Raw genomic sequence first — 22,750 nt, 5'->3', positions numbered from 1 at the left:
TAGAAGGTACAGTAGTAGACAGTCCCAGTCCCAACCGTACATCTCTACAACCTTCTTTAACATGGCCTTTAAGGGTTTATTAAACCACTCTACCAAGCCATCCAACTGCAGATGGTAGAATGAGGTCCAGAGTTGTGTGATTTGCATGTTTTGCACAACTTCATCACCTTTGACATAAACAGGGTCCCTTGGTCCATCAGGTTCTCTTTAGGCAACCTCGTTCTAAAGAAGACCTGGACCAACTCTCAGGCGATACACTTGGCGGAGGAGTTGTGTAGTGGAATGGCCTCCTGGCATTGTAGCATAGTTCAGTACCACCAAGATATACTGCTGTGCTGTCCTCTGGCGGACTAGACCAGTGGTCCCACTAGATCCATGGCTATGCGATCAAATGGCACCTCAATAATGGGCAATGGCACTAACAGGCTACGAAAGTGGGCCATTGGGGAGGTCAGCTGGCAGATGGGACAGGACCTACAGAAATTCACAATATCCCGGTGACAACCGGGCCAGTAAAACCTCTGGAGGATCTGTTTCTGGGTTTCCTCTATGCCCAGGTGACCACCTAACGTGTATGGGCCATGCCTAACACTCTGTTTCTGTACGGCCCTGGCACTAGTAACTGCTCTGTTACCTCCCCTCTCAGCTTGGTGACGCGATATATCTCTCCGTTCACCGCAAAATATGGGTGTCGGGTGTCAGCCCCTGGCTCGTGGGCTCCCCCACTAAGTACCGTTACATTATCATAGGCCCCTTTTAGAGTTAAATACTCTGAGTTGGGAGGTTCCAAAGTTTCCCCCGGACACCTCCAGCTCAGGGATGATGGCCTCAGTGGATGCTGCCTCATCCTCATCGCCGACAAGCGCACAAAGGGGAAACTTGTCATCTGCCGCCCGCGACGCGGTTTCTTTGGGAGCGACCTGGCTTTTGTCCAGACAACCTGACGTTCCCTCTTTCCCCCCACAAGTCCCAAAATAACACGAAGTCCCGCCCTATTATAATATGGTGCAATAGGTCCTTGACCACGCCGATCTCATCTCATGGGACTCGGTGCCACAGTTTGTGTTTATGACCACTTGGGCCACAGGATAGTACTTAGCGTCGCCATGGATACAGCGGATGCCCACCCGCCTTTCAGGAATCAGCCGGTGGGGAATTGTGGCCCTCACTAGGGTTACCATACTCTCCGAGTCAAGCAAACTAGTCATTTGTGCCCCATTCACTGTTATGGGTCATGCCTGCGGCCCATCGCCTGGTTGAGGGGCAGCACTGCTGGAGGGACATGCCACATGTGAGCAGCGGCGTCCTAGGCTGCACTCCATTGTCTCTGTGGTCATGGGACAACGGGCGGCTAACTGACTCGGGGTATGAACCTCCAACAAATTATACTATTGGACGGGGCCTTTGACTCTGATGCCTTCTGGGCTCTTGGATGTCCCACCTCTTTTTGGTGTCCACCCCCTTTGGGACCCCCAATATGACGAGGCTCCGACCCCCTAGTTTCCACAAAGACCTCGTGACCTCCTGGTACCTCTGCACCAGGTTCACTAAGTCACCGGCATCACGGGGATCTGCCTGGGCAACCCAGGATTGCAGCGGCCTGGGCAGGGAGTGTATCAACCTGCCCATTGTCACTCACACCAAGTCTAAGAACATGTCCTGTTCGAAACGCGTCTGGTGATTTTTTTCCTCCCATGTCTCCCCCCTTTCTCCAAATATTTTTGGTAAATGTTTTCGGATACTTTTTTTTTTTTTTTTTTTATGAACAAGAATAAACCTTCGATTTTTACCTACGACGTACCGGGAACTGGATCACTTTCTTTCCTGCATCTAGCTGAGTGTTGGCAGCAGCGCTGGTCCCGGACCCGCTGCAGCTGGTGGAGGGTGAGCTGGTTTATTGCCTCGCATCTATTAGCCTGTCCATGACGACCCTCTGCACCATCTGTGCTGGGGAAGAGGATTCAGGTTGCAACCATTTTTGGACCAGGTGTAGGAGATGGAACATTTGGGACCGGGGAGGCGCGCCCCCTCGTGCACCCTGACAGTCAGTCACTCCTGAGCGTGCCTTTATCTTGCCGTACTCTTTTCTGTCCTGCAGCGTCAAGTCATAATACTCCTTCTGCGGTTTACCTGTCAAATATGGTGCCAGCACCTCCGCCCACTGCTCCGGGCAATTTCTCCCACTCCGCCAACCTTTGAAACAGCAGGAAAGCCTTGACGTCACCACCCGGGGTCATCTTTTGCAATGCTCTTCTTCCTCACATGAGTCATCACCTGGATTTAGGGTTGGGGCGGTTGTCCTGCCACGGATCGCCTCGGCTAGGAGTTCATCTGCTGATGGTGCTGCCGTATCTGTTGCTGCTGGATATTAGCCGGCACCAGGTGCTTTATCAACTCCTCCATGTTGTCAGATTTCGCTCCTGCAGCCGCTTTCACCCAGGACATGCAGATCTGTGCGACGGCCACGCTGCCCCTTGGGATCCGTGCCCCTTGGGATCCGTGCCCCTTGGGATCTGTGCCCCTTGGGATCTGTGCCCCTTGGGATCCGTGCCCCTTGGGATCTGTGCCCCTTGGGATCCGTGCCCCTTGGGATCCGTGCCCCTTGGGATCCGTGCCCCTTGGGATCCGTGCCCCTTGGGATCCGTGCCCCTTGGGATCCATGCCCCTTGGGATCCGTGCCCCTTGGGATCCGTGCCCCTTGGGATCCATGCCCGTGCTTCTAGCGCCAGTCTGGAGGCTGCACTCGGCTGCGGTTGAGGTCGGCACAGGCGGCGGTATTGCTGCAATGTCCAGGCTGGTTTATTCAACGTTCATAACCCGCTCCAGATGGCAAAACAAAAACGCTGCCTGGTCAGGCACAAAGTAAAAAGTCCATACAACACACAGCGGGTCCGCTCAGGATAGTGTCCGGTTCTCTAGGCCTCAGCCCAGACCAACACACTGGAGATCCACACATCCCCAGACACTGAATGAGACACTCGGCCTCCATTTTATCTGCCACAACACGCCCCTGGGTCGGATATGTGATACGTCCTTCCCACCCATCTCTTATGACTGCTGATAAAACCTTGCCCTGGAATGGCCTAATAACTCTCTCAGCACTATATGTGCTGGAGCATGCTTCCGAGCTCACATCACTGCAGCTAATAGCCGCAATGATACGTCTCCCCTCAAGGACCAGTCTGGCACCATCTTACACTCCATACAGTATAATGGGCCCCGTATAATACTCCATATAGAATAATGGGCCCCATAAAATGCTCCATACAGTATTATGGGCCCCATAAAATGCTCCATACAGTATTATGGGCCCCATATAATGTTCCATATAGAATGGCCCCGTGTAATGCTCCATACAGAATAATGGGCCCCATATAATGCTCCATACAGAATAATGGGCCCCATGTAATGCTCCATGTAATGCTCCATACAGTATAATGAACCCCATGTAATGCTCCATACAGTATAATGGGCCCCATGTTATGCTCCACACAGAATAATGGGCCCCATGTAATGCTCCATGTAATGCTCCATACAGTATAATGGGCCCCATGTTATGCTCCATACAGTATAATGGGCCCCTTATTATGCTCCATGCAATGCTCCATACAGTATAATGGACCCCATGTTATGCTCCATACAGTATAATGGGCCCCATGTAATGCTCCATACAGTATAATGGGCCCCATATATTGCTCCATACAGAATAATGGGCCCCATATTATGCTCCATGTTATGCTCCATACAGTATAATGGACCCCATGTTATGCTCCATACAGTATAATGGACCCCATGTTATGCTCCATACAGTATAATGGGCCCCATATAATGCTCCATGCAGTATTATGGACCCCATAAAATGCTCCATACAGTATTATGTATGTGCTCCATATAGAATAATGGCCCCGTGTAATGCTCCATACAGAATAATGGGCCCCATATAATGCTCCACACAGAATAATGGGCCCCATATATTGCTCCATACAGAATAATGGGCCCCATATAATGCTCCATGTAATGCTCCATACAGTATAATGGGCCCCATGTAATGCTCCATACAGTATAATGGGCCCCATGTAATGCTCCATACAGTATAATGGGCCCCATGTAATGCTCCATACAGTATAATGGACCCCATGTAATGCTCCATACAGTATAATGGACCCCATGTAATGCTCCATACAGTATAATGGGCCCCATGTAATGCTCCATACAGTATAGTGGGCCCCATGTAATGCTCCATACAGTATAAAGGGTCACACGTTTTATGCCATACACTAAGAAAAATAAATAAAATCTTTCCCTCCCCCGTTCCATTGCTGCTCTGGTCTCCTCAGTGAATTCTGTCTTTGCAGTGCTCAGCATAGAGGAGACCCTCTAGTGACGTCGTCGCACCTTCTGCCCTGCGACGTCAGTCACAAGACGCAGAATAGACTGGACCTGCGGAGGAACATTGAGAGGTGAGTATTTCACGCAGTTTCAATCATGGGGGGTCCCGGTGCCAGCTCGCTGTCGCCAGGCAATCCTGACTCGGGCCAATAGCCTGCCAGTGTCCTTGAAAGCAAGTGGGCCCCAGCATTTGTCAGGTGCACCGTGTGGTGACGCCGGCTCTGCCTGCCTGCAAGGGCCCTCGGTGCAGCAGCGGTATGTTCGCCTCTGCATCTGACTGATCCTATTCTGGCTTTGGCTCCAAAAATTGCATCAAAATTTGCACCAACTGTTCCTACATGATTCTAAGTTACCAGGTTCTGGTGCCATGAGACTGTCCGCTCCTGTGCTCGGGACAGAGCCATGTGACTTTGTAGTAAACATTTAGGCATGGTCACTTTGGCTTGGATCTTGAGGGTTCCTCAGTGAGCGGACATTATCAGGAAATCCTCCTTGTAAATATTTAGGTGGTGAAACTGGAAGTGAAGGTAGAAGATGCCTCAATAAATGTAATCTCTGTGCATTAGGAGATCCACTGCTGGGATCTGGTAAGGTGACTGTACTACTCAAGTTTCTCTTACAGAAAAAATATTCCAATTCATTAAAAGCCCATGTTTAGGAGCCCCAACTATTCACCCACCTTCCTTGAAATCTTCCTGAACCCCATGTTGTCCACAATGTATCTGTTCCATGCTGAATTACACTTCTCCGATATGTACAGGAACTTTTAAGGTTTTGTATGAAAGTTTGCATTACGGGGGCAATGTAGGACCCCATTACGGTTCCAGATATGTAGGTTTTACCTCTTCCAGTATCTCCCATTCCAGGGTTTGGCGAGATCACTGCAGATGGTTGTCACCTTTACATAAATGAGGTATATACTGGTCTCTACACTGAATCCATACGGTCTCCACACTGGAGTTGGTTAGTTTTAGGGAATTCTATTTTCAATTTTTTAATTGTCCTTTACGTTACAGGGTCTTCTGTAGGGACCTTTTTATTAACTACTAACCACATACTATATAGCATGGCTCTACCCTATAAATAGTCAGCCTGGGGTTATATGGAGACCTTTGTGTCCTGTAATGGCATTATAATATCCGGCAGGCACTGTAGCTTTGATGTTCTGCTCTTCTCACCATCTTTCTTTTCTCTTTATTTCACTTACCTGCAATCAACACCTCTGTGGCCTTCAGCTCTCGCACGCACTGCTGCTCGGAGTAATCGCTCATGGCAGCGATCTTTTCAGGTATGTTGGCATTGGATCTGCCCTGCAGGGCTGGCAGTGTCTGGTGGATTGGATAGGATTGCCCTTTGGGTTGTGAATGGGCCCTATGTTGGTGCTTGGTCAAAAAGTAATTGCTTATGGAGCCAGTATACAATGTGTCGTGGAGGCAAGCATGCGGCTTGGGTGGGGATATGGAGCATGGGTGGAGGTGGCAGGTGGCGAGTGGCATTCGCTGTGGATCCATCACCTGCAGTGTAAGGTACGTTATATAGGAGAGATGGGGCTAGGGGCCCAGGGAGGCGTCTGGCGGCCAGGCAGAGCCCGGGGAGGCATCTGATGGACACTTTATGGAATCTCGTCTCGCTCTCCACATTGACGTATGTACAGTGGCATGTAAAAGTTTGTGCACCCCTCGGTCAAAATTACTGTTAATGTAAACAGTGAAGCAAGTTTAAGATGGAATAATCTAAAAGCCCTGAAGTTACAGATGACGCATTTCCTTTGTATTTTAGGCAAATAAAAAAAGCTATAGTTTTTTTCTTTTTTTACATTTTAAAAATTATGAAATTTTTATGGGCCAATGCAAAGGTTTGTGCACCCTGCATGGTTAGTACCTAGTAGCGCTCCCTTATGCAAATATCACAGTTTGTAAACGCTTTTTGTATCCAGATAAGAGTTTTTCAGTTCTTGTCTGAGGGATTTTCCTCCATTCTTCCTTGGAGAATCCCTCCAGTTCTGTGAGATTCTGGAGGCGTCTTCCATCCTCTGCTATTTTGAGGTCTCGCCACAGATTTTCAATGATGTTCAGATCAGGGGACTGTGAGGGCCATTGTAAAACCTTCATCCTGCGCCTTCTGAGGTCGTCTATTGTGGATTGTGACGTGTGTTCAGGATCATTCTCCATGTGTAGCAGCCATCCTCTTCCATCCTCTTCCTCTTTTCACCTTCAGCTTTGTTACAGATGGTATTATGTTTGCATCAAGAATTTGTTGAGATTTCATTGAATCCATTCTTCTCTCTACCCGTGAAATGTTCCTCTTGCCATTGGCTGCAACACCCCCCCAAAGTATGATTGATCACCCTTCCCCCATGCTTACTGGTTGGTGAGATGTTCTTTTCCTGACTTTCTGTGCCCTACACATACCTGTGATCATTGTGGCCACAGAGATCTATTTACCCTCAACAGTCCACATGACTTGTTTCCACAATGCATCAGGCTTGTTTAGATGTTTTTTTCATACTCCTGATGCTGAATTTTATGCTGGGGACGCAGAAGAGGTTTTCTTCTGATGACTCTTCCATGAAGGCCATATTTGTGCAGGTGTCTCTGACCAGTAGAACAAATGTACCACAACTCCAGAGTCTGCTGAATCTTTCTGAAGGTCTTTTGCAGTCAAGTGGGGATTCTGCTTTGCCTCTCTAGCAATTCTGCTCTCACTGACATTTTTCTTGGTCTACCAGACGTTATCTTGACCTTCACTGTTCCTGGTAACGGCCATTTTCTTAATTACATTTCAAACTTGGGAAAATACAACTTGTAAACACTTTGCTGTCTTCTTATAACGTCTCCTGCCATGTGGCCTCCACCATTCTCAGAGTGCTCGGCAGCTGCTTAGAAGATCCCACCGCTGCTGGATTTTAGGTTAGAGCTAGACATTTGCCTCACCTGGCCTTTCCTAACGATGATGGTGAGCGAGCCATAACCCTAGCTGGATAATTAAGGTCTCACACCTTGGTCACGGTTATCTGAGCTCACAAATCTTCAAGGGTGTACAAACTTTTTTTTTTTATATATTGTCATCTATACTTTACATTTTTGTGTATATATAATACACAGGAAACGCGTCATCTGTAACTTCAGTCCTTTTAGATCAGTTCATCTTCAGCTTCACTGTTCACAATAACAGTCATTTTGATCAGGGGTGTACAAACTTTTACATGCCTCTGTATTTGACGGTGAGTTGAGCGTCCATATTTGGGGAGAGCTCACGGTGATGGATTCTCAGCAGCGTCTCGTCTGTGTGATGACTTACTAATCCCTCTACCAGTAAGTAAACACACTCGCACAAGTCTGCCCTCTTGCATAGGACTGCAGGTTCTAAGTGGGAGGAGCTGTGTAAATATTGATGTTTGTAGGCTTAATATTTGGTGGCTGGTGATGGTGGGATTCTGCTGGCATCTCCCAAACAGGAGGATTCTGGGTAATCCCATTGTGGCGTCAGCAGCTTGAAACCTCTGGGACGTAAATGCTTGGCGAGGAGGAGGAGGGTCTGCGGGGAGGTCCCGAAAGTCACCGCACATACAACGCAATGTCTGTGCCCAAACTGTGGAGGGCCGCGCTCCCTGCAGATCATGTGACCGCACCAACCCATCACCGCGCTCCCTGCAGATCATGTGACCGCGCCAACCCATCACCGCGCTCCCTGCAGATCGTGACCACACCAACCCATCACCGCGCTCCCTGCAGATCATGTGACCACACCAACCCATCACCGCGCTCCCTGCAGACCATGTGACCGCCCCACCCATCACCGCGCTCCCTGCAGATCATGTGACCGCGCCAACCCATCACCGCGCTCCCTGCAGATCATGTGACCGCCCCACCCATCACCGCGCTCCCTGCAGATCATGTGACCGCGCCAACCCATCATCGCGCTCCCTGCAGACCATGTGACCGCACCAACCCATCACCGCGCTCCCTGCAGACCATGTGACCGCACCAACCCATCACCGCGCTCCCTGCAGACCATGTGACCGCACCAACCCATCACCGCGCTCCCTGCAGACCATGTGACCGCACCAACCCATCACCGCGCTCCCTGCAGATCATGTGACCGCACCAACCCATCACCGCTCTCCCTGCAGATCATGTGACCGCACCAACCCATCACCGCTCTCCCTGCAGATCATGTGACCGCGCCAACCCATCACCGCGCTCCCTGCAGATCATGTGACCGCGCCAACCCATCACCGCGCTCCCTGCAGATCATGTGACCGCACCAACCCATCTCCGCGCTCCCTGCAGACCATGTGACCGCCCCACCCATCACCGCGTTCCCTGCAGATCATGTGACCGCACCAACCCATCACTGCGCTCCCTGCAGATCATGTGACCGCACCAACCCATCACCGCGCTCCCTGCAGATCATGTGACCGCACCAACCCATCACCGCGCTCCCTGCAGATCATGTGACCGCGCCAACCCATCACCGCGCTCCCTGCAGATCATGTGACCGCCCCACCCATCACCGCGCTCCCTGCAGATCATGTGACCGCGCCAACCCATCACCGCGCTCCCTGCAGATCATGTGACCGCGCCAACCCATCACCGCGCTCCCTGCAGATCATGTGACCGCGCCAACCCATCACCGCGCTCCCTGCAGATCATGTGACCGCACCAACCCATCACCGCGCTCCCTGCGGATCATGTGACCGCCCCACCCATCACCGCGCTCCCTGCAGATCATGTGACCGCGCCAACCCATCACCGCGCTCCCTGCAGATCATGTGACCGCCCCACCCATCACCGCGCTCCCTGCAGATCATGTGACCGCGCCAACCCATCACCGCGCTCCCTGCAGATCATGTGACCGCCCCACCCATCACCGCGCTCCCTGCAGATCATGTGACCGCGCCAACCCATCTCCGCGCTCCCTGCAGACCATGTGACCGCACCAACCCATCACCGCTCTCCCTGCAGATCATGTGACCGCACCAACCCATCACCGCGCTCCCTGCAGATCATGTGACCGCGCCAACCCATCACCGCGCTCCCTGCAGATCATGTGACCGCCCCACCCATCACCGCGCTCCCTGCAGATCATGTGACCGCGCCAACCCATCTCCGCGCTCTCTGCAGATCATGTGACCGCACCAACCCATCACCGCTCTCCCTGCAGATCATGTGACCGCACCAACCCATCACCGCGCTCCCTGCAGATCATGTGACCGCACCAACCCATCACCGCGCTCCCTGCAGATCATGTGACCGCACCAACCCATCAACGCGCTCCCTGCAGATCATGTGACCGCGCCAACCCATCACCGCGCTCCCTGCAGATCATGTGACCGCACCAACCCATCTCCGCGCTCCCTGCAGACCATGTGACCGCACCAACCCATCACTGCTCTCCCTGCAGATCATGTGACCGCACCAACCCATCTCCGCGCTCCCTGCAGACCATGTGACCGCACCAACCCATCTCCGCGCTCCCTGCAGACCATGTGACCGCACCAACCCATCACCGCTCTCCCTGCAGATCATGTGACTGCGCCAACCCATCACCGCTCTCCCTGCAGATCATGTGACCGCACCAACCCATCACCGCTCTCCCTGCAGATCATGTGACCGCGCCAACCCATCACCGCGCTCCCTGCAGATCATGTGACCGCACCAACCCATCACCGCGCTCCCTGCAGATCATGTGACCGCACCAACCCATCACCGCGTTCCCTGCAGATCATGTGACCGCACCAACCCATCACCGCGCTCCCTGCAGATCATGTGACTGAACAGCACAGCCGTGCCAATCATTATCGCACTCCGTACACCATACAGCTTCGCCACCCGTCACCGCGCTCCCTGCACATTATATCATCAGTCGGACACCCGGATTATTATTGTCCAGTTATTATATCACATTCTCTCATCCGCAGAGATTCTGCCTCATTCACTGCTGGGATTTGGCTGAAGACCAATGTGCTGACTCAGGGGCGAGCGATGGGGGAGGGGGCTGTGCGGAATACTGGGATGGGGGGGCTTAAAGGGGCCGCTCCTCCACCTCCTGACAGATACACAGTGATATATTCTGCAGATTATTACACCACTGACCTCTGCAGAGCATCGCTCCTCCACCTCCTGACAGATACAGTTATATATCCTGCAGATTATTACACCACTGACCTCTCTGCAGAGCATCGCTCCTCCACCTCCTGACAGATACAGTGATCTATCCTGCAGATTATTACACCACTGGCCTCTCTGCAGAGCATCGCTCCTCCACCTCCTGACAGATAGTGATATATCCTGCAGATTATTACACCACTGACCTCTCTGCAGAGCATCGCTCCTCCACCTCCTGACAGATACAGTGATCTATCCTGCAGATTATTACACCACTGGCCTCTCTGCAGAGCATCGCTCCTCTACCTCCTGACAGATACATAGTGATATATCCTGCAGATTATTACACCACTGACCTCTCTGCAGAGCATCACTCCTCACCTCCTGACATATACATAGTGATATATCCTGCAGATTATTACACCACTGACCTCTGCAGAGCATCGCTCCTCCACCTCCTGACAGATACATAGTGATATATCCTGCAGATTATTACACCACTGACCTCTCTGCAGAGCATCGCTCCTCTACCTCCTGACAGATACATAGTGATATATCCTGCAGATTATTACACCTCTGACCTCTGCAGAGCATCGCTCCTCCACCTCCTGACAGATACACAGTGATATATCCTGCAGATTATTACACCACTGACCTCTCTGCAGAGCATCACTCCTCCACCTCCTGACAGATACACAGTGATATATCCTGCAGATTATTACACCACTGACCTCTCTGCAGAGCATCGCTCCTCCACCTCCTGACATATACAGTGATATATCCTGCAGATTATTACACCACTGACCTCTCTGCAGAGCATCGCTCCTCCACCTCCTGACAGATACACAGTGATATATCCTGCAGATTATTACACCACTGACCTCTCTGCAGAGCATCGCTCCTCCACCTCCTGACAGATACACAGTGATATATCCTGCAGATTATTACACCACTGACCTCTGCAGAGCATCGCTCCTCCACCTCCTGACAGATACATAGTGATATATCCTGCAGATTATTACACCACTGACCTCTCTGCAGAGCATCGCTCCTCTACCTCCTGACAGATACATAGTGATATATCCTGCAGATTATTACACCTCTGACCTCTGCAGAGCATCGCTCCTCCACCTCCTGACAGATACATAGTGATATATCCTGCAGATTATTACACCACTGACCTCTCTGCAGAGCATCGCTCCTCCACCTCCTGACAGATACACAGTGATATATCCTGCAGATTATTACACCACTGACCTCTGCAGAGCATCGCTCCTCCACCTCCTGACAGATACATAGTGATATATCCTGCAGATTATTACACCACTGACCTCTCTGCAGAGCATCGCTCCTCTACCTCCTGACAGATACATAGTGATATATCCTGCAGATTATTACACCTCTGACCTCTGCAGAGCATCGCTCCTCCACCTCCTGACATACACAGTGATATATCCTGCAGATTATTACACCACTGACCTCTCTGCAGAGCATCGCTCCTCCACCTCCTGACAGATACACTGATATATCCTGCAGATTGTTACACCACTGACCTCTCTGCAGAGCATCGCTCCTCCACCTCCTGACAGATACACAGTGATATATCCTGCAGATTATTACACCATTGACCTCTCTGCAGAGCATCGCTCCTCCACCTCCTGACAGATACATAGTGATATATCCTGCAGATTATTACACCACTGACCTCTCTGCAGAGCATCGCTCCTCACCTCCTGACATATACAGTGATATATCCTGCAGATTATTACACCACTGACCTCTCTGCAGAGCATCGCTCCTCCACCTCCTGACAGATACACAGTGATATATCCTGCAGATTATTACACCACTGACCTCTCTGCAGAGCATCGCTCCTCACCTCCTGACATATACAGTGATATATCCTGCAGATTATTACACCATTGACCTCTCTGCAGAGCATCGCTCCTCCACCTCCTGACAGATACATAGTGATATATCCTGCAGATTATTACACCACTGACCTCTCTGCAGAGCATCGCTCCTCACCTCCTGACATATACAGTGATATATCCTGCAGATTATTACACCACTGACCTCTCTGCAGAGCATCACTCCTCCACCTCCTGACAGATACACAGTGATATATCCTGCAGATTATTACACCACTGACCTCTCTGCAGAGCATCGCTCCTCCACCTCCTGACAGATACACAGTGATATATCCTGCAGATTATTACACCACTGACCTCTGCAGAGCATCGCTCCTCCACCTCCTGACATATACAGTGATATATCCTGCAGATTATTACACCACTGACCTCTCTGCAGAGCATCGCTCCTCCACCTCCTGACAGATACATAGTGATATATCCTGCAGATTATTACACCACTGACCTCTCTGCAGAGCATCGCTCCTCACCTCCTGACATATACAGTGATATATCCTGCAGATTATTACACCACTGACCTCTCTGCAGAGCATCGCTCCTCACCTCCTGACATATACAGTGATATATCCTGCAGATTATTACACCACTGACCTCTCTGCAGAGCATCGCTCCTCACCTCCTGACATATACAGTGATATATCCTGCAGATTATTACAGCACTGACCTCTCTGCAGAGCATCGCTTCTCCTGACACACATAGTGATATATTCTGCGGATTATTACACCTCTGCAGACTATCTCGCCCCCTAGAAGCTTTCCTGGTTTCTTGCTCTCCTGTGTAAATGTCTTGGGTGTATTTCCTATGGGGAGGTGACGCAGAGTAAATATTCTCTGATCTGCGGTCAGGGTGGGGGACGGGCGACTTTCTGCCATCTACGATCACAATGTGTGAAATGAATCCAGCCATTGGGAAATCTCCGCCTTTTACCTTGAGGGACACATCAGCTCTGAGATGTCGGGAGCTGCGGCCGGAGCCCATCATCACCGAGGCAATGAAAGCCAAACCTCCCTGCTCCACCTGCGCTCTGACTACAGGGGTGTCCTTACTTCCCAGGGTCCCAGTATTCCTCTGTCGGGTGCGTCCCTGTGACAATCAGTGTCCTCATCTCTCCAGTTACAATATCTTCTCCTCTCCTCCATCCCTGGCCGGTGTTTGCTCCTCCGTGCAAGGACTTTCTCTTCGTAACTTGGTGGTAGACCTGGTGCTAATGCCACGAGCCGCGAGTCACGGGCCGACGAGCCTCAGGGTGAAGCTTCTTGTTATCACACAGAATAGGTCAGAACTGGGCATTTCATTTTGTATAAAAAGAGCATGAGAGAGGCAGAGTCTCTCCAAAGCAAAGATGGTCAGAGGTCATCCATCCGTGACAACTGCAGCTAAAAATGGTAGAAGAATTCCAGAAAAATGTTCCTCAATGTAAAATCACAAAGGCTGCGAATGTCCTCCATTAACAGCACATAATCTAATCAGAGATTCTGGAGAAGTCCGTGTGCACAGCTGAGAAGTCCAACTGGACCAAAGAGCACTATGGTTGGAGGCAAAATAGAAAACTGTTCTGTGGTCAGATGAATAAAAATGTAAAATTATTTATGTAAACCCCAGATGCCATGTCCTACATACTCTGGAGGAGCGGAGCCATCGAGCTTGCCGTCGAGGAGCGGGACAGTCGAGCTTGCCGCCGAGGAGCAGGACAGTCGAGCTTGCTGCCGAGGAGCGGGACAGTCGAGCTTGCCGCCGAGGAGCGGGACAGTCGAGCTTGCCGCCGAGGAGCGTGACAGTCGAGCGTGCCGCCAAGGAGCGTGACAGTCGAGCTTGCCGCCGAGGAGCGGGACAGTCGAGCTTGCTGCCGAAGAGCGGGACAGTCGAGCGTGCCGCCAAGGAGCGTGACAGTCGAGCTTGCCGCCGAGGAGCGGGACAGTCGAGCTTGCCGCCGAGGAGCGTGACAGTCGAGCTTGCCGCCGAGGAGCGTGACAGTCGAGCTTGCCGCCGAGGAGCGTGACAGTCGAGCTTGCCGCCGAGGAGCGTGACAGTCGAGCTTGCCGCCGAGGAGCGTGACAGTCGAGCTTGCCGCCGAGGAGCGTGACAGTCGAGCTTGCCGCCGAGGAGCGTGACAGTCGAGCTTGCCGCCGAGGAGCGTGACAGTCGAGCTTGCCGCCGAGCAGCGGGACCGTCGAGCTTGCCGCCGAGGAGGCGCCATCACTGCTGAGCATTATATAGAGGTGGGAGAACAATGGCTGCTCCATTTTGACAATGTCTAGTTCAGCAGTTAACCCTCTCCTGCCTCCAGCACAGCACGGCTCTGCAGAAGGAGTTCGGGAGATGAACCTGCTGCCTGTGGTCCAGACCTTCTACAGTAGAAGACATTGGTGCATTATGAAATGAAAAATCCGGCAAAGACCCCAAAGTGCAGAGCAGCGAGAATCCGACATCAGACAAGACGGGGACAACGTTCCTGCCCCACAACTCCAGCGATGGTCTCCTCACTTCCCTGACCTTCCAGACTGTTGTAAGCAGAAATGGTGGAGGTTTCAGGGGCAGAACATTTTTTTTTTTTTTTTGCAAGTTGTATATCTGATCCATGTGATGTCATTGATCCATTATACGCCTTCCTGCATTCAGCTACTCCATGAGGAGCGATCTGATGATGTCCCTGGCGGATACGGCACACGCGGGGTTATCTCCAGGGATCTTCACTGCCATAGATATGGATACAGCTGCAGGGAGTGTGTGAGGGTCTCGGTTCTGGCGGTCAGCGGGGGCCACCGGCCCATCTGGGCTCCACTACATATCACAACAGGCTGTAAACTGAGATGGTTTTGTTTATGCCCTCTGGTGTCCAGTGTGAAAACTGCAGTCGTACGTGATTCCTTTACCCTGTGGCACGTCGTGGTGACTCCAATCTATAGGGCTTCTCCGGAGAATCTGTGCCCGGATCAGTGTGATAATCGCTGGAATCCACTACATGCAGTGGGCACAGATATTGGTTTTTTGCCCAGAACTCTGAAGGTTGTGGTGTCCGGTGAGGCCGCATTGCATATAATGTGGTCACTGGTTGATAATTGTAAAAACTTCACTGTATTATCACCTCCTATCAGTCCTCCATAACCTGCCCATTACCCCCAGCTAGAAGACTATGCACAGTATCCTTTCTCCCCACGTGTCTGAGCCCACTCTGCCTGCCCGCCGTGTCTGGGCCCACTCTGCCTGCCCGCCGTGTCTGAGCCCACTCTGCCTGCCCGCCGTGTCTGAGCCCACTCTGCCTGCCCGCCGTGTCTGAGCCCACTCTGCCTGCCCGCCGTGTCTGAGCCCACTCTGCCTGCCCGCCGTGTCTGGGCCCACTCTGCCTGCCCGCCGTGTCTACTCAGTGTCTGAGCCCACTCTGCCTGCCCACCGTGTCTGAGCCCACTCTGCCTGCCCGCCGTGTCTGAGCCCACTCTGCCTGCCCGCCGTGTCTGAGCCCACTCTGCCTGCCCGCCGTGTCTGGGCCCACTCTGCCTGCCCGCCGTGTCTGAGCCCACTCTGCCTGCCCGCCGTGTCTGAGCCCACTCTGCCTGCCCGCCGTGTCTGAGCCCACTCTGCCTGCCCGCCGTGTCTGAGCCCACTCTGCCTGCCCGCCGTGTCTGAGCCCACTCTGCCTGCCCGCCGTGTCTGAGCCCACTGCCTGCCCGCCGTGTCTGAGCCCACTCTGCCTGCCCGCCGTGTCTGAGCCCACTCTGCCTGCCCGCTATGTCTCTTGTTTCTCACAATTCCTGTTTTCTTACAGAGGGGAAGATGATGCCGTTTGGGGGGATCGCTTCAAAGCTGAAGATCGATCGTCTGAAGGCATCTGGTGTGGGGTCTCATGAGTGTGCCGTGAAATACCTTAGCCAGGATTATGAGAGTCTGCGTCAGTCCTGCCTGGAGAACGGGGCACTGTTTGAGGACCCCCATTTCCCAACCGTCACCGCCTCCTTGGGCTTCAAGGAGCTGGGTCCTGGTTCCAGCAAAGTACAGGGTGTAAGATGGAAGCGGCCAACAGTAAGTACTGCTATGGGGTCTGCAATTAGGCCTACTCAGACTGGCGAAAGGGATGTGGACAGGGTCAAGGGTCACATTGGAGGATGGGGGGGACTGCCATATGCAATAGGCTCCATGTCACAGACCATGTCCAGTCATGTGCTGGGGATGCGTGTGTGTCTTGAGTCAGGGGAGGGACACTAATGTAATGGTGTCCTCTGAAGTTTTATGGTAATTTCAGGGGGCTTCTCTTCAGGCAGATCCTCCTGTAATGTTGTGATGACCCCTTTTCCACCTGTACCCTCTCTCTGCAGGAAATCGTCTCGGATCCACAGTTCATTGTTGGTGGCGCAACCAGAACTGACATCTGTCAGGGGGCCCTGGGTGAGTCTGGTATTTAGACACCCCCCAACTCTCCGAGTACAAGGCAGCTGAGCATGGGCCTGCAGGGGGCAGCAGAGAGTTGAGACCCCGGATGTATATAGATCATAACAAGTAATATGGCCACAAGCGCCGATCACTCCGGTCCCTGAATGTGATTGGCTGATCCCAGGATCTGAAGCCTCCAGGGCCCCGTCCCCCCACCTTCCCACCTCTCCCGTCCCTCCTGCTTCAACCGGCATTGAACAGCGGCAGCTAATTATAGACAGAGCATTACTGGTTAATCCTTAACTCCTTCACTGCTGGACAGAATGTCTTACATCAGAGATGGGAGGATCATGGGTGTAATACGGCCATTATTGCTCCATCACCTCTAAACTTTGTTGGAGGCATTTATTAAAGCGCAATGGGAGGCAACAAGCAAATGTTGCTCCAGCATCCATCAGGGGGCAGCTAGTTTTTGGTGGCTCCACCTGGGACGTTTTTGAGAAAAATCCCGGGCTCTGGGGTGGCGGTTTGTGGTCTTGGCGGCAGTTGGTGCTTTGGGGCTGCGGTTTGTGCTCTGGGGCTGCAGTTTGTGCTCTGGGGCGGCGGTTTGTGCTCTGGGCGGCGGTTTGTGCTCTGGGCGGCGGTTTGTGCTCTGGGCGGCGGTTGGTGCTCTGGGCGGCAGTTGGTGCTCTGGGGCTGCAGTTTGTGTTCTGGGCGGCAGTTGGTGCTTTGGGGCTGCGGTTTGTGCTCTGGGGCTGCAGTTTGTGCTCTGGGGCGGCGGTTTGTGCTCTGGGGCGGCGGTTTGTGCTCTGGGGCGGCGGTTGGTGCTCTGGGCGGCGGTTGGTGCTCTGGGCGGCGGTTGGTGCTCTGGGCGGCGGTTGGTGCTCTGGTGCATTGAAGGTCGGGTCTGATTCTTTGCAGGTGACTGCTGGCTTTTGGCTGCTATTGGGTCCCTGACGCTGAATGAGGATCTCCTGCACCGCGTCGTTCCTCATGGGCAGAGCTTCCAGGAAGATTATGCAGGGATTTTCCATTTCCAGGTATAACATGGCCGCAGCACAGGGCTTTACTGGAGAGATTTATTTGATTTTTAGTTGCGCGCTCCTTCCCGTGTGCTCACTGTATTTGCCCCATCGTCTTCAGATCTGGCAGTTCGGGGAGTGGGTGGATGTGGTGATTGATGACCGGCTGCCAGTGAAGGATGGGGAGTTGGTCTTCGTCCACTCGGCTGAGTGTTCGGAGTTCTGGAGTGCGCTGCTGGAAAAAGCCTACGCCAAGTGAGTAATCACCGAGCCGCCACTTGGGCCGCAGGGGGACCCAGCACAAATGTAATAGGTAGCTCCTACATACTTGAAGACCCTCCGACATTGGCTCTCACCCTCACTCTTACACTCAGACACTCACATATTCACACTCGGTGATGGTGATATCATCTGTTATTCCAGTGCGTCTTTTTCATGTCAGCCCTTAGCCTCTCTCTTTCCTCCAGGCTGAATGGTTCCTATGAGGCCCTCTCTGGCGGTAGCACCACAGAGGGGTTTGAAGACTTTACTGGTGGGGTCGCCATGATGTATGAACTGCGGAAAGCCCCACGTGACTTGGATAAAATCATCAGCCGAGCACTGTCCCGAGGGTCCCTGCTGGGCTGCTCCATTGATGTAAGTAGATGCTCATCCAGACGCATCCATCATGGACTTCACATAAGTATGAGGTGGTCGGTATATTCATGCCTTGCCATTGTCATCTGTTATCCATGAATGAGTTTTAGTTCATTAACTACAAATATCCCTTCAGGAAAATTTTCCCTCCCCATTTATACTGATAGGACTCCAATGTCTGTGGGTAGTAACACCTCCTGGGCTCGTGGGGAATAAAGTACTGTCAACTAATGAAAACAAGAAAAAGTTACTGTCTCCATGTAGAGACACAATATGGCTATCAAAGGGTTTCATTTAACTTCTAACAACACTTGTCTTTCTATATTTTATAGGAGTCTGTGCAGCCCCCACAGCAGTACCCTTGTATTTTTGTGGGGGTGTTTTTTTTTTTTTTTTTCTTTTTGTAAACTCTAACTTCTTTTCTTAGATCACTAGTGCCTTTGATATGGAAGCCATTACCTTCAAGAAGTTGGTGAAGGGCCACGCATATTCTGTAACTGCTCTCAAGGAGGTAGGGGACCGCAATGGGGCTTTCTAAAAGCTAGTACATAATAATAATCTTTATGGGGTCCGCACTGTGTAGAGTGGGTAGGGTGATAGACAGAAATGAGGGAGGAGATGTAGGGGGCCCGCACTGTGGAGAGGACAGGTAGGTAATAGAAATGAGGAGGAGATGTAGGGGGCCGCACTGTGGAGAGGACAGGTAGGTAATAGAAATGAGGGAGGAGATGTAAGGGGGCCGCACTGTGGAGAGGACAGGTAGGTAATAGAAATGAGGGAGGAGATGTAAGGGGGGCCGCACTGTGGAGAGGACAGGTAGGTAATAGAAATGAGGAGGAGATGTAGGGGGGCCGCACTGTGGAGAGGACAGGTAGGTAATAGAAATGAGGAGGAGATGTAGGGGGGCCGCACTGTGGAGAGGACAGGTAGGTAATAGAAATGAGGGAGGAGATGTAGGGGGGCCGCACTGTGGAGAGGACAGGTAGGTAATAGAAATGAGGAGGAGATGTAGGGGGGCCGCACTGTGGAGAGGACAGGTAGGTAATAGAAATGAGGAGGAGATGTAGGGGGGCTGCACTGTGGAGAGGACAGGTAGGTAATAGAAATGAGGGAGGAGATGTAGGGGGCCCGCACTGTGGAGAGGACAGGTAGGTAATAGAAATGAGGGAGGAGATGTAAGGGGGCCGCACTGTGGAGAGGACAGGTAGGTAATAGAAATGAGGGAGGAGATGTAGGGGGCCCGCACTGTGGAGAGGACAGGTAGGTAATAGAAATGAGGGAGGAGATGTAGGGGGCCCGCACTGTGGAGAGGACAGGTAGGTAATAGAAATGAGGGAGGAGATGTAGGGGGCCCGCACTGTGGAGAGGACAGGTAGGTAATAGAAATGAGGGAGGAGATGTAAGGGGGCCGCACTGTGGAGAGCTTTGTGGGTGAGAACAAGCAGTATAAATTGGATCCTGTAATGAATGGGCAGCCAGTGCAATGACCGGCACAGAGCGGTCCGAGTACCTATTAGCCAGATGGACGACCCTGGCTGCATTAAAGGGACACTGTCACCTGAATTTGGAGGGAACAATCTTCAGCCATGGAGGCGGGGTTTTTGGGTGTTTGATTCACCCTTTCCTTACCCGCTGGCTGCATGATGGCTGCAATATTGGATTGAAGTTCATTCTCTGTCCTCCGTAGTACACGCCTGCACAAGGTAAGATTGCCTGTACTACAGAGGACAGAGAATGAACTTCAATCCAATATTGCAGCCAGCGGGTAAGGAAAGGGTGAATCAAACACCCAAAAACCCCGCCTCCATGGCTGAAGATTGTTCCCTCCAAATTCAGGTGACAGAGTCCCTTTAAGGATGGACTGGAGAGGGGAAAGTCGAGTGAGGGAGAGGCCAATTAATAGAGCGTTACAGTAGTCCAGGCGGGAGTGGATCAGGGCAACAGTGAGGGTCTTTGTTGTTTCCATGGTGAGAAAAGGGCGGATTCTAGAGATGTTCTTTAGGTGTAAGCGGCACGAGCGGGCAAGAGATTGTATATGGGGGGTGAAGGAGAGATCGGAGTCAGACATAACACCAGACAGCGCGCCTGCTGCCGGGGTGTTATTATGGTGCCACCCACGGAGAGGGAAATGTCAGATTTAGGGAGGTTAGTAGATGGTGGGAGCAGAAGTTCAGTTTTGGAGAGGTTGAGTTTCAGATAGAGAGCGGACATGATGTTGGAGACTGCGGACAGACAGTCGGTGGGGTTCTGTAGTACAGCGGGGGTAAGGTCAGGGGATGACGTGTATAGTTGTCATCAGCATAAAGATGGTACTGAAAGCCAAATCTGCTGATGGTCTGTCCAATTGGGGCCGTGTAGAGGGAGAAGAGAAGGGGGCCAAGGACTGAGCCCTGAGGTACCCCGACAGCGAGAGGAAGAGGAGATGAAGTGGAGCCAGAGAACAGAACACTGAAGGAGCGGTCAGAAAGATAGGAGGAGAACCAGGAGAGAGCAGTGTCCTTAATGCCAAGTGACTCGAGCCTAGAGAGTAAGAGAGGGTGGTCAACAGTGTCGAAAGCTGCAGAGAGGTTGAAAAACTGGAGCAATGATCTTCTAACAGATATTAGATTCAAGGCCTTCAATTGTCATCTCCTCCATCAACAGGTAAATTACCGAGGAAAGGTGGAGAAGCTCATCCGCATTCGCAATCCTTGGGGCCAGGTGGAGTGGACGGGAGCCTGGAGCGATAAGTAAGAAAACTGACCTGTGGGTATAATCTCCACTATGAGGAGGAGATTGCTTTAACCCCTTCCCGACCTGTGACACAGCGTATGCGTCATGAAAGTCGGTGCCAATCCGACCTGTGACGCATGTGCTATGTCACAGAATGATCGCGTCCCTGCAGATCCGGTGAAAGGGTTAACTCCCATTTCACCCGATCTGCAGGGACAGGGGGAGTGGTAGTTTAGCCCAGGGGGGGGGTGGCTTCACCCCCCCGTGGCTACGATCGCTCTGATTGGCAGTTTCACATTCAACAGCCAATCAGAGCGATTTGTAATATTTCACCTATTATAACTGGTGAAATATTACAATCCAGCCATGGCCGATGCTGCAATATCATCGGCCATGGCTGGAGACACTGATGTGCCCCCACCCCACCCCACCGATCGCCCCCCAGCCCTCCGATCTGTCCGGTACACTGCCCCGCTCCCCTCCGTCCTCCTGTCCGCTCACCCCCGTGCTCCAATCACCCCCCCCTGCACTCCGATCCACCCCCCTGCAGTCCGATCCACCCCCCTGTGCTCCGATTTACCCGCCCCCATGCTCCGATCCACCCCCCCCGTGCTCCCCACCACCCCATCATACTTACCGAGCCTCCCGTGGTCCGTCCATCTTCATTCCTGGGCGCCGCCATCTTCCAAAATGGCGGGCGCATGCGCAGTGCTCCCGCCGAATCTGCCGGCCGGCAGATTCGTTTCAAGTGCATTTTGATCACTGCGATAAAACCTATCGCAGTGATAAAAATTAAAAAAATACTGAATGACCCCCCCCCCCCCCCTTTGTCACCCCCATAGGTAGGGACAATAATAAAATAAAGATTTTTTTTTTTCTTCCACTAAGGTTGGGGTAAGAACTAGGGTTAGGGTTAGGGCTAGGGTTAGGGCTAGGGTTAGGGTTTCGGTATGTGCACACGTATTCTGGTCCTCTGCGGATTTTTCCGCTGCGGATTTGATAAATCCGCAGTGCTAAACCGCTGCGGATTTATGGCAGATTTACCGCGGTTTTTCTGCGCATTTCACTGCGGTTTTACAACTGCGATTTTCTATTGGAGCAGTTGTAAAACCGCTGTGGAATCCGCAGAAAGAAGCGACATGCTGCGGAATGTAAACCGCTGCGTTTCCGTGCAGTTTTTCTGCAGCATGGGCACAGCGATTTTTGTTTCCCATAGGTTTACATTGAACTGTAAACTCATGGGAAACTGCTGCGGATCCGCAGCGTTTTCCGCAGCGTGTGCACATACCTTTAGAATTAGGCTATGTGCACACGGTGCGGATTTGGCTGCGGATACGCAGCAGTATTCCATCAGGTTTACAGTACCATGTAAACATATGAAAAACCAAATCCGCTGTGCCCATGGTGCAGAAAATACAGCGCGGAAACGCTGCATTGTATTTTCTGCAGCATGTCAATTCTTTGTGCGGATTCCGCGGCGTTTTACACCTGTTCCTCAATAGGAATCCGCAGGTGAAATCCGCACAAAAAACACTGGAAATCCTTGGTAAATCCGCAGGTAAAACGCAGTGCCCTTTACCCGCG

The 22,750-nt window shown here is 52.1% G+C and overlaps 1 protein-coding gene across 1 annotated transcript in view; it reads left to right on the top strand.

Moving 5' to 3' along the window:
* CAPN11 (calpain 11) overlaps positions 1-22,750 on the top strand; it is a 71,815-nt gene that overhangs the window by 8,664 nt on the left and 40,401 nt on the right. The window contains exons 2-9 of the mRNA XM_069768260.1: positions 5,625-5,677; positions 16,195-16,448; positions 16,742-16,811; positions 17,718-17,836; positions 17,940-18,073; positions 18,286-18,454; positions 18,882-18,965; positions 21,098-21,183. Coding sequence (XP_069624361.1) covers positions 5,659-5,677; positions 16,195-16,448; positions 16,742-16,811; positions 17,718-17,836; positions 17,940-18,073; positions 18,286-18,454; positions 18,882-18,965; positions 21,098-21,183 — 935 coding nt within the window. The 5' untranslated portion in view covers positions 5,625-5,658. The remainder of the gene's footprint in view (positions 1-5,624; positions 5,678-16,194; positions 16,449-16,741; positions 16,812-17,717; positions 17,837-17,939; positions 18,074-18,285; positions 18,455-18,881; positions 18,966-21,097; positions 21,184-22,750) is intronic.

Source organism: Ranitomeya imitator, chromosome 5 (assembly GCF_032444005.1).
Source record: "Ranitomeya imitator isolate aRanImi1 chromosome 5, aRanImi1.pri, whole genome shotgun sequence".
Lineage (NCBI taxonomy): Eukaryota > Metazoa > Chordata > Amphibia > Anura > Dendrobatidae > Ranitomeya > Ranitomeya imitator.
The sequence above is the reverse complement of the archived record's forward strand: the minus strand, read 5'-3'. Positions and strand labels throughout refer to the sequence as shown.